Source organism: Scardinius erythrophthalmus (assembly GCF_964197995.2).
Source record: "Scardinius erythrophthalmus genome assembly, chromosome: 9".
Lineage (NCBI taxonomy): Eukaryota > Metazoa > Chordata > Actinopteri > Cypriniformes > Leuciscidae > Scardinius > Scardinius erythrophthalmus.
The window spans coordinates 47,037,510-47,050,487 of NC_138229.1; the positions used below are offsets into that span (position 1 = coordinate 47,037,510).

The 12,978-nt window shown below is 41.8% G+C and overlaps 1 protein-coding gene across 6 annotated transcripts; it reads right to left on the reverse strand.

Annotated features, from left to right (window-relative positions):
* Nucleotides 1–2,159: 2,159 nt before the first annotated feature.
* On the reverse strand, nt 2,160–8,872 carry LOC308696166 (uncharacterized protein). 6 transcript variants are annotated; one of them, XM_081374602.1, is made up of 6 exons: nt 7,458–8,872; nt 6,936–7,310; nt 6,546–6,622; nt 6,250–6,371; nt 5,758–5,882; nt 2,160–5,552 (listed from the first exon to the last, which is right to left on the reverse strand). In XM_081374602.1, the coding sequence occupies exons 4-6, from the start codon at nt 6,345–6,347 to the stop codon at nt 4,639–4,641; spliced, it is 1,137 nt and encodes a 378-aa protein (XP_081230728.1). In that variant the 5' UTR covers nt 6,348–6,371; nt 6,546–6,622; nt 6,936–7,310; nt 7,458–8,872; the 3' UTR covers nt 2,160–4,638. The 6 variants fall into 6 exon arrangements, with proteins under 6 accessions (XP_081230728.1, XP_081230729.1, XP_081230727.1 ...); XM_081374603.1 differs by having other exon boundaries at nt 6,758–7,310; XM_081374601.1 differs by having other exon boundaries at nt 6,250–6,622.
* Nucleotides 8,873–12,978: the final 4,106 nt, after the last annotated feature.

Genomic DNA, 12,978 nt, shown 5'->3' on the forward strand with positions numbered 1-12,978 from the left:
GGCGTGCACAATGAGGTGGACATAACCAGCGGTCGTTGCCAGCTCCTTTTTGGAAGCCCGGAGTCCTGGCTGCTGAACAAGAAGTGGAGGGACATGCTAGGCTCCGATGTTTTTCAAGCCAACGTAAAGGGTATCGTTGAGGATGAAGTTCATCTCATAACTCGTGAGTAAATAACTCATAATGTAGTGATATGAATCAAATGTTGTAAACATATCTTGTATCTAGATGTCGATGTATGTTTGCTAACTCAGACTTCGTACAATCATAACGTGTCTCATTGTACCGAAATAACCAACAGTTCTAATGTACTCTGTTATTTCTATCAGGGGTCAGGCTGCAAAAGGGCAGACGCCATTTCGCGAGAGCTTCGCCAAGTTGGGAGAACTTAGATCCCTAGTTAAAGCTGGTATGTATGTACAAAACAATATCCGTCCTGCATGTACAGTCTTTGATATTTTTTAACTCACCGCTTCAATTGAAATCAGTTGCATACAGCTACTGTGTGTGTTGATACATGTAAGTTTATTAGTGTGACCAGAAGTTCAAAACCATCTCTGAGTTGGCATCAAACAAGGGTGTCACTTTGTATGTACTCACCCACCATACCCATACTGGTAGTCACTGTACCCCTTATAAGTGAAATATTCTTTTTAGATGTCAGTACGGTCATTAAAAAATAATAGATGATACTACTCATCATTTCTTATTTAACTGTTGCTTTTATGTAATTGGTTGCTTATTGCACTTTCATATATTACAGGTACACCTGTGCTGGCATTGACTGCTTCTGCTGATCGTGAATCCAGAGCCAGGGTAATGAAACAGCTGCAGATGGATAATCCAACTACTTTGGCTCTGAGCCCTAACAGAACAAACATCAGACTTGGTCTGATCAAAGTCCCTGCCAATACACTGAACTGTCTAGACCGGATTGTGAGGGATGTTAAAGAAAAAGGTCTCTCCATGTTGCCAGTTATTATTTACTGTAAAACTGTCAAGAAGGTTGGCAGAGTGTTCTGCCATTTGAAGGGCGAACTGGGAGAAGATTCCTGGGTTGAGAGAGACCCTGCGAAAAACACTGAAAACCTACTTATAGGCATGTTCCACAGCCAGACACTCCCTCACAATAAGAACAGAGTGCTGTCATCTCTGAGTGGACAGGGTAGCTGCAGAGTTGTCGTGGCAACAACAGCTCTAGGGATGGGCTTAAATTTTCCAAACATATCACACATTGTGATGTATGGGTTACCGGACGATGTGGAAGCCATGGTTCAGCAAGTCGGAAGGGCTGGCAGAGGTGGGTTGCAGGCACATGCGATTGTTTACGCTGTCAAACAGCATACAAAGCTTGACCCAGTAGTTAGGACAGTACTTGAGACTGGAATCACTAGCTGTCTGCATAAAGCTTTGTACTGCCATTTCGAGGAACACACTACATCTGTCGATCCAGGACATCTGTGCTGCAGCCACTGCCATTCTGTTTGTTCTTGTGAACCGGATGGTTGTGGGGAGCCAACCCCCAAATATGAACATTTTCCAGGGGAGGTTTCTTCACCTGACAAATGCAGGATGGTCACACAATGAAGACAAACTTTTGATCAGGGACATGTTACATAATTACCGGAGTAGTTTACTTCAGGGCCATACAAATCTTTACACAGTCGACACAGCCTGTACTGGTTTTGGAGATGAACTCATTGATGCGGTTTTAGAACACTGCACACAGATATTTGACCTGAATTTCATTATCCATAATCTCCCTATATTCAAACTAGAACAAGCAAAAGAAATACTAAGAATTATGCATGAGGTTTTTGATGACATCGAGCAGAGTCACACTATTTTGTTTGATGACAGTGTTGTTCAGTTTGACATTGACTACACTGGTTACTTTGATGAAGAGCATGAGGATGACAATGTACATTCATTGCCAAGTAGCTTGGAATCAGGCTTGTCAGCATTGGAGATCTCAGACTAGCTTCAAATTCAGGCTAAAACTTTAGCTTCAGGGTCTTATTGACTGTCTTGTTGTTGTGCAAAAGTTTTTTAACATCTCTTGCTTTAAAGAGTTTTAAATAAAATTGACATTGTTTATACTTTTTATCTGGTGGTTGTTGTTTTTGCATTTTATAAGATTAATAACACATATGTTAATAAAAGACTTTTATTATCTCAACATAACAATATATACACTTTGATCAAATAACCAATAAGAAAACACACAAAAAAAAATGGTTTCAAGAATGTGGATATAAAAAAGACTATAATTTTATAACACAAAATTATTTACAATGTCCCTGATGAAAAAAGTATTAAATATAATACAAATATAATGGCAATTACAAATATAATGCCATCACCATAATTATTTAAGGCGAGACACTACAGGTGAATAGGGTAAAATTGTTAACTTACAGATATCACCATCTAACTTTACCAGTTGATTACTCACATGAATAGGAGAAAAAAATGCATTGCAAGTTTTCTGTAATTTTATTGTTAAATATGCTAATGAGGCTATATCTAATTAAATATGCGCTAATTTGCATATATTTTGAAGTGACGAATCTGACCATTGAAAAAAACAAGGTTCAAAATTATTTTTGCATTTTGTTGATATATTCAATGTAAAGACATGTTCAGAGGGGATTATGAATATACCCTTTTGTTACCCTGTAAATCAGAAAATACTGGCAATAGCCTTAAAAAATTGATTTCCGCCCTATTTTTAGGCATAAAATGTCATATAAATCAGGCCAAGAATGATATATCAACAAATCCCTCTGAACAAATCTTCACAATATAGTTAGGAATACAACTGTAAAGTTTGGTGTATGTAGGTGCTACAGAAGTGGAAAATCGTCACTAGGAGTGCAAGAAAAAACTCATTTTGAGAAAACGGCCTTTAAAGATTTTTATGGCAAAATTCCACTAATTTCTATTGAAAGCCATGAATTACAGACAAAATATGCTTTAGGTCCAAGTAAAATCCATGTATCACACTGTTTAACATCCAAAACTCATTATTGCTTCATCCATCACTGATCATAACATCCAAAACAACACATCAACAGTCCATCACACAGGTGGAATGGAAAAACTAAATACTGGTATCACAGTCCCTCAGGCAGATACATTTAGCTGTCAGTGGAGCTGCTGTACCCTCTAGAACTTCCAGCTTCTTTTCTGGTGCTAACTTTGAGGAGTTTTATTCTTTTGGCTATTTGTCCAAGGTGTAAATCACTTAGTGATGATGATACTTTTTCCCAGTGAAGGAGGAAGTGCATCTCTCAGGGTTCCCACACCTTGGTTGACTTCAAATTCAAGGACCTTTCAAGGACTTTCCAGGTCCAATACCCTCAAATTCAAGGACTTAATGCGGGGACACATTTGTTGTGTCCAACAACAAACGATGAGGTACCATCGTAGTTTCATGCGCACGTGAACTTCATGGCAAGTACCTCATGCGGGAAACACTTAACATAACTCAGGGTTTTTCCTGGCTCAAAATGAGGCGGAGGTGGTAAAATCCTATTAATGTATTTTAATAATAAGATAATAAAAATTGTATTTTTTTGTAGATCATCACATAGCCTATTGTGTTTCCCACATTGTTTGAGCTTGGTACCTCTAGGGGGGTACGGGGGCATGCCCCCCCGTAAGAAAATTTTGTACATTTTAAAGATAAATTCATTAATCTGGTGCACTTTGAGTCACCCAAATCCACTGTTAAAAATAGATAATCCACCCGCAAACCGCCTATATTCTCTGATTTAGATATCTGCATCTGATCATCACATTACAATTATTCAGATTCTCACTGTTAAGCATGATAGTATGGTAACATATCACACTGAAGTAGGCTGATTTAAAATGAACATTTATTTAAAATAAAAGTTCTTCTTTTGGCAAAATGACATAATTCCTTAATAGCCTAAACAGAGGCTTTACTCCCTTCAAACTTAAATTGTTTAATTTCATTGTTGTTTCAATCTTTCATTACATTACTGTTTGAATACACTACTTTTTTGTACCTTTTATAAAGGGCATTTTTCCCCTAATTTTATTAAATGTAAGCTCCATCTTTCATTTCAAATTCTTAAATTTGATCAATATATTAAATTAAAATAATAAGACACTAGGCTGTTACCAATTCAATTAAATAATTTACATTGAAAAATAATAACTGTATTAAATTAGATTAGTTTAAATATTTTTGAATATACAAATAAGGAATGTTGAAAAGAATGATACTTTATGAAACTAAACCCATTGAGTCATTCACTAAACTCATTGAGTCATTCATTCAAACGATTCGTTCAAAAGGCTGATTTATTCAGAATGAGGCAGTTTATGAATGGGTAATTGAATCTTTGACTCAGCCGATTCTTTCAAAACGCTGAATCATTCAGTAATGCAACAACTGTTGCATGCCATGCGCGATGGTTCTGCTGTGATCTTTGTTTGGAACTATTTTCGCTGCTGAAACAGAACAAAAACAGTCATTGCGTCTAAAATGTAAGTGACTTAATTTTAACTATTTGTTTATTGAACTGTTATGAAATCAGTCTCGGTTTCAATCTTGATGGCATTCAGGCAAACAGCTCTCTGGTCGCGTGTAGGCTATATATTGTTTCTTAACTATAATATGTTATAAATAACTGCGCACACAGTGTGATATGGAATTTTCTGAAATTCGGGAATGCGTGAAACTGTCTGCCTGGCTGATTTTGGAAAAGTTTAGCCGCCCTTACAACGTTTACCAGGGTTAAAACGTCCTCCTGTTCTCGGGCTACATGGTGAATGCCAGTCGGCCTTGACAGCCCCAGCTCGGTGTCTGTTTTGTCCATCAGCTCCTTGAGGATGCCAATGGACTTACTAATTCTGCCTGCCGACATTTCTGACAGGTTTGGCCCCAAGCCTCTCATAAATGATTTCAAAAAATTGTTCAGGTGTTCCAGATGGAGGTCAAGTGGAATATTTTTCCCCTTCCCCCCTCTACCATTCCAAAACCTGTTCCATATCACACTGTGTGCCATGCGCGGGGACAGTGAGACGTTTACCTGCAGTGTTAGTAGGAAAGTGCTATAGGCATAATGGCTGTGCCCATACGCTTTATAGAAAAGAATGGCAACTTTATAAAGTCTCATTAGCCTTTCACCATCCCCTTCTCTTACTGCATCTTGCATGTTTAGCAGGAAGAAGCCAAAGCCAAGTCTGGCTTCAGTGTGTTCTTTTTGGTGAACTTGGATTGTTGGACTCACATGTTCTGTAGAAGAGTCAGATGGAGCCACAAGATTGTGTTTCTTTTTCTCATGCGTTTCCCTTGCCTTGACATATGTATACACATTGCCACACCCATCCGCACGACACGGAAACTGCCGCCTTTGCCCTCGCTCTGTCGAAGCTTGACTTTGACTTGCAGCTTCTGTGACGTCTGTTAGCATGACAAAGGTGTCCACAACCTCTCCAACCTTGTCATGCAGCCACCTCCTCTTCAGTTGTGGCAATCCGTCATTGACATCCACTGGGACAAACCCGTCTGGATTTTCTGTTTGCACATGGAATAAAATGTTTAACTTCTAACCACCAGTAGTGTAAATGCAGAGATTGAAAATTAATATTGTGGGGTAACTTTTATCAAAGTGAATTACAATTTTAGCAGTTAACAATAACATTAGTAACATATAGATACATGTATTTTTGAGATAAATGCTAATTCTCAAATATGAATGTGATGCCAAGTGTCAATTTACCTGTGACATCCTGCAAACCAAATTGCTCCATTGCAGCAGCTAGGAAGAGTGCAGTTGTGTCCTTACGCACAAAATCCTTATAGGCATTGTAATCTGCATGGGGACCTTGTTTTGCATTGCTGCACCTATGTAACAGAAACATATATAGTTTAGTGAATGGCTGACATAGGTTTCTCAGTGAATAAGGGCATTGAATCAACAACTTTTTTGCATGACGACCAGGTTCTTAACCTCTATGCTACCGCTGCCTCACTGTCTCTCTCTCTCTCACACACGCACACACACACACACACACACACACACACACACGCATGCACACGTTAATGTGTTAAAAACAGTCTTTTGCACAGGGCAGTAAGAGTATTGTGTGTCCAGTGTGCACTTTAGCACTGCTGAAACTAACCAACAACCATCCTGACAAAGCCTGAACTGCCCACACACAGTTAGTGAAAATATGTTTTAAGTTTAAAATATACCATACCACTGCATTACTTGAAATAATGCACCCAGAGAATAGTAGAGCTGCTTTCATGATAGCAGGACTGTGTTCCCCATCCCATAACAACCCAATTCATGAAATATCCAGACATGTGAACTGGATTTCTGTGAGACAACTGTGGAAAGCATGGTTAACAAAAAATACTTCTGTCATAGTATCATTGTAGTTAACAACAATAATATTTTTTAGACTGTAAAGACAAGCATATTGTAATGATAAAGTGGACTGTAAACACAATTATAATAATTGCACTATGTATTCATGGTATTGCAGATACAAGATGTTGTACCTCAACTTGGTCATGTTGGCAAGAAGTGTGCCATGTTCTTTTGAGGATGCACCATCATAGAAAATCCGATGATAGATCTTAAAATAGAAGACTTGTGATCAACAGAGGATAAACATAACTTGACAATCAATCAATTTAAGTATATATATTCTAAAGCAGTGGTGTGACACTTTAATTTCTTTACTAATCAACATTATTCTACAGTTTGTTACTTCAAATAGGTTTCTGATGGCATGCCAGTCCTCAAACTTAAAGATGAGACCTTCCAGTCTGTCTTCCTTTGTAGCACCATCTGCGAAGGCCCACTGTATGTTTTGGCAGTTCCCTTCAGTCAACCGGTCACATTCTACTAATACATTTGACACACCGTCTGGTCCTTTTGGTACATACCTAAATGGATTACACACAAACGGTGGCGCATATAGGCTTGGGTTTCTAGTCCAGGAAGTGAGTTGCAAAAGTCATACTGAAGGATGTCATGGTCCGGTTTGTCATTGCCAAGGTGATGTGTCGAGATTCTATCTTGAACTGCAATATGATGAATCCAGTGTAAGGATTTGTTGCTGTGGAGGGTGGACTAATGATGTGCACGCATGAAAAAGTCCAAATTGTCAAATATTATGGAATATGTTGGTGGAGGAGTGGGGTGTGTGATCGGAAAAGCAGAGGAGCTCAAGCCCAGCTCTACTGCTTCAGAGTCACTTAATCTGCTGAAAGGTAGCACAGCTATTTCAGAGTCATTTATTCTTTGAGCCCTTTCGTCTGCTGGAAAAGAAAAAGTAATAACAATTACAAGACTTATTATTATTATTATTATTATTATTACTCAAAAGATAGACACATAATATTTGAGAAGACACTGCATTTGATGTGTTAGGTGTGTTTCTGTATATGGGTCATTTGTAATCTCACCTGACAAGTGAAGCTCTTCCATGCTTTTACGGACTGTGTTAAGTGGCCCCTTCAGATCACTTGTGCTTGGGTCTTCGCTGGTGTCAACTCTCTGACCAACATCGATGATCCCTTCCGCTTCAGATTGCAAGAAAAATTCATTCTGGACTTTTAACATTTTTAGAGATCCACCACATAGCAGTGCCAACTCCTTCTGCTTCTCTACAGAATTTTGTTGAGTTGTTGTTATGGCCATTTTGCTCAGCCTTTGAAACACTGTTTTTTTTCGCCCCACCATAATGTAGAATACTACCTAGGTCAGGGGTGGGCAAACTTTTTGGCTCAAGGGCCACACTGGGTTTTAAAAATTTGACAGAGGGCCAGCCCAGTAGATTATGAAGCACGATCTCATGAAAGTGCGTATCTATACCACAAATTTTATTTTTCTTGTGCCATTTATATGCCAAAAATGTTTTTTTTTAAACCTCTTGGTTAGGATTAGGGGTGCGGAGTGCGTGCCTATTACACGCCATAAAGTGCATATCATATGCACGCGAAAACTGCGTATCATAAGCACTACAAATACAATTCGTGATATTCGCACTTTCATGAGATCGGGCTGAGCAAACAGACATTTACGTTGTGGCAATGTCTGTGCGAAATTCAACAACTGAGAGACGATATTCTGACAATAAATTTTTTTATGCTAGATATCCCCCATTTAGCATGTTATGTCTTGATGTTACTTTTTAATTAGTCAGATGTTTGATAATTATAGCCTATACTTTTTAAATATTGTTTATCCTTATTATTATTTAATGGGCCTAACAGTAAATTAGAAACAAAACACCTGCAAGTGTACACTAAGAAGAGTAAAAATGGCAGGTTACGTTAATTCAACTTTATTAAAACTGCATGACAATTTGCACTTCCAAAAGTCATACATTTGTGGAAAAAAACGAAATAAACGAATATACAAATTTATTTTAAGAATAATAAAATAAAACATAAAAAGCAAAGGCAGATCAGAACATTTAATGAAAAAAAAAACGGGTTCTGTAACGTTAACATGGCAGACAGGGGAGCGTAGTCGAAAGCGGGCGATAAAGGTCGATAAACGGAATCAGTCAGGATACATCCACAAATCCAGAGGAGCAAAGAAACTAAATAGCAGACAAATCAAAGGAAAAACTAAGGTGTGCAAGCGGTTACCAAATCTTTTTTTTCTCTGTGAGTTTCCAAAAAAGGAAAAAACATTAACGTCCAACAATTCTATGCGCTTAAGTCGCTGTCTGTTTGGTTTCCATGGTGACGCGTCATTGCTTGTTACGTGACACACCGCAGCCACAACAGCGCTGAATGAACGATTATCTGCTTTTATGTAATTTTTCCTTTTTTACATTTGTTAGCTATGGCATGCAATATCTGATATTCCTTTTGTCGAATATATGCAACGCAATATATATATATATATATATATATATATATATATATATATATATATATAAAACGCAAAGTATAGCAAGAAAAAAGGCAAAATTAATGCAATCTTAATACATTTTTTTTAAATACTCGGCGGGCCGGATTAAACAGCCTAACGGGCCGTATGTGGCCCGCGGGCCGTAGTTTGCCCACCCCTGACCTAGGTAGTATGCAAAGGCTCACAGGCGGGCTTCTCTTCCTCTCAAAGCAATGGAAGCTGCTGCACAAGTTGCAGTTTGAGAGTGGTTGGTAGCAGTAGTGAGAATGGAGAAAAGGAATGGTGAAAAACATTTTAGGACTGCCTCTAAGCTGGTGAATGAAAAGGCTTTCAGATCATCTGGAGATGACTTCCACAGGATGAAACCGTTGTTTGGATTACAGATATTTTTGCATTCATTGCTTACTAGCTCCAGGATGTGCACCTTTATTTCCTCCAATAGGCGTTTATGATTCAATATTAACTTTGCAGCTGTTGTCCATTTTTTCTTATTAATGTTGTTCACTATTAAGGCATCTTCTGGATGACATACCTTGGCAACGATCTGTGATGGGTAATGGGTGACAACCTGAAATATAAGATAATTTCTCAGTGTGAAGAATTATGGTATAGCCAGACAAGTATAATGTGCATTGGCATTACATTGGAATATACAGACGGTTAAATATGGTGACCCCATATGCAATTGCAGAGCCATATGATATAGGCGGGCCAGAGGCGAGCTGCACCAATCACAGCGGTTTATCTGATATAGGCGGGCCAGAGGCGAGCTGCACCAATCACATCGGGTTATCTGATATAGGCGGGCCAGAGGCGAGCTGCACCAATCACAGCGGGTTATCTGATATAGGCAGGCCAGAGGTGAGCTGCACCAATCACAGCGGGTTATCTGATATAGGCGGGACAGAGGCGAGCTGCACCAATCACAGCGGGTTATCTGATATAGGCAGGCCAGAGGTGAGCTGCACCAATCACAGCGGGTTATCTGATATAGGCAGGCCAGAGGTGAGCTGCACCAATCACAGCGGGTTATCTGATATAGGCGGGCCAGAGGTGAGCTGCACCAATCACAGCGGGTTATCTGATATAGGCGGGCCAGAGGTGAGCTGCACCAATCACAGCGGGTTATCTGATATAGGCGGGCCAGAGGCGAGCTGCACCAATCACAGCGGGTTATCTGATATAGGCGGGCCAGAGGCGAGCTGCACCAATCACAGCGGGTTATCTGATATAGGCGGGCCAGAGGCGAGCTGCACCAATCACAGCGGGTTATCTGATATAGGCGGGCCAGAGGAGAGCTGCACCAATCACAGCAGGTTATCTGATATAGGCGGGCCAGAGGCGAGCTGCAACAATCACATCAGGTTATCTGATATAGGCGGGCCAGAGGCGAGCTGCAACAATCACATCAGGTTATCTGATATAGGCGGGCCAGAGGCAAGCTGCAGGCCAGAGGCGAGCTGCAACAATCACATCAGGTTATCTGATATAGGCGGGCCAGAGGCAAGCTGCAGGCCAGAGGCGAGCTGCACCAATCACAGCGGGTTATCTGATATAGGCGGGCCAGAGGTGAGCTGCAGCAATCACAGCGGGTTATCTGATATAGGCAGGCCAGAGGCGAGCTGCACCAGTCACAGCGGGTTATCTGATATAGGCGGGCCAGAGGCGAGCTGCACCAATCACATCAGGTTATCTGATATAGGCGGGCCAGAGGCGAGCTGCAGGCCAGAGGCGAGCTGCACCAATCACAGCGGGTTATCTAATATAGGCGGGCCAGAGGCGAGCTGCACCAATCACAGCAGGTTATCTGATATAGGCGGGCCAGAGGAGAGCTGCACCAATCACAGCGGGTTATCTGATATAGACGGGCCAGAGGTGAGCTGCACCAATCACAGCGGGTTACCTGAAATAGGCGGGCCAGAGGCGAGCTGCACCAATCACATCGGATTATCTGATATAGGCGGGCCAGAGGCGAGCTGCACCAATCACATCGGATTATCTGATATAGGCGTGCCAGAGGCGAGCTGCACCAATCACATCGGGTTATCTGATATAGGCAGGCCAGAGGCGAGCTGCACCAATCACAGTGGGTTATCTGATATAGGCGGGCCAGAGGCGAGCTGCAACAATCACATCGGGTTATCTGATATAAGCGGGCCAGAGGCAAGCTGCACCAATCACATCGGGTTATCTGATAGGCAGGCCAGAGGAGAGCTGCACCAATCACAGCGGGTTATCTGATATAGACGGGCCAGAGGTGAGCTGCACCAATCACATCTGGGGCATGTTCAAGTTCAAAACGGTGCGCAAGGTTTTGCTACGTTTTCCGGGTTGAACGTCATGTTTCCTAGAAACGGCGTGCACCGGTGTGCAACGGGGTTTGAGATACGTTTTCTCTTGTTTGGTGGGTGTGTCAGAACTGCAGTCCAATCAGCAGCAACATGTATATAAAGCACGCGGTATTAAAGTGAACTCGCACAATGGGTTCAAGGAAAGTAATTTACAAATGTGTTCGATGCAGCTCGTTATATGCAACAACTGAGGATATTAGAAGACATGTTTGTCGTAAGTTTTATTGTAAAATATAGGATATCAACATAATGATGTAGTTGTTTATATTTTTAGCTTCATTGCAAGTGTATGACATTTGGTATAGAAATAAACAATGGTAATTAATTAAGTGCTTTTCCTAAAAATGAGAAAGGAAAATACAGGGTATTAAAACAGTATGAACTACAAATAAAGTCAGTATGTGAGACTAAATAGTTGTGTTTTAGTCTGAATTAGGTAAGATGTGTGCTTCCATTTCAGTTTCAGCAATCCCTTCACTCGATTGGGATGTTCTCTTTTGTTCTGGGCGGCAAGTGCAGTAACTGTAACATCGGGCATATTTTGTAGTATTAAACACATATTTATACCGACTTCATCATGCTCCGAAAATTCTTCACAAAGAACACAAAGAATGGCCTTCTCAGCTGCCATAGTTGCAACTCTTGCGTCATCAGAACAGTGTGTTCAACGCATCACCGTTTCTGTTTAAAAAACGTTGTGCAACGTTTGGTCGGGGCTGAACGCAGCCCTGGTTATCTGATATAGGTGGGCCAGAGGCGAGCTGCACCAATCACATCGGATTATCTGATATAGGCGTGCCAGAGGTGAGCTGCACCAATCACATCGGATTATCTGATATAGGCGTGCCAGAGGCGAGCTGCACCAATCACAGCGGGTTATCTGATATAGGCAGGCCAGAGGCGAGCTGCACCAATCACAGCGGGTTATCTGATATAGGCGGGCCAGAGGCGAGCTGCACCAATCACATCGGGTTATCTGATAGGCAGGCCAGAGGCGAGCTGCACCAGTCACAGCGGGTTATCTGATATAGGCAGGCCAGAGGTGAGCTGCACCAATCACAGCGGGTTATCTGATATAGGCGGGACAGAGGCGAGCTGCACCAATCACAGCGGGTTATCTGATATAGGCAGGCCAGAGGTGAGCTGCACCAATCACAGCGGGTTATCTGATATAGGCAGGCCAGAGGTGAGCTGCACCAATCACAGCGGGTTATCTGATATAGGCGGGCCAGAGGTGAGCTGCACCAATCACAGCGGGTTATCTGATACAGGCGGGCCAGAGGTGAGCTGCACCAATCACAGCGGGTTATCTGATATAGGCGGGCCAGAGGCGAGCTGCACCAATCACAGCGGGTTATCTGATATAGGCGGGCCAGAGGCGAGCTGCACCAATCACATCAGGTTATCTGATATAGGCGGGCCAGAGGCGAGCTGCACCAATCACATCAGGTTATCTGATATAGGCAGGCCAGAGGCGAGCTGCAGGCCAGAGGCGAGCTGCACCAATCACAGCGGGTTATCTGATATAGGCGGGCCAGAGGTGAGCTGCAGCAATCACAGCGGGTTATCTGATATAGGCAGGCCAGAGGCGAGCTGCACCAGTCACAGCGGGTTATCTGATATAGGCGGGCCAGAGGCGAGCTGCACCAATCACATCAGGTTATCTGATATAGGCGGGCCAGAGGCGAGCTGCAGGCCAGAGGCGAGCTGC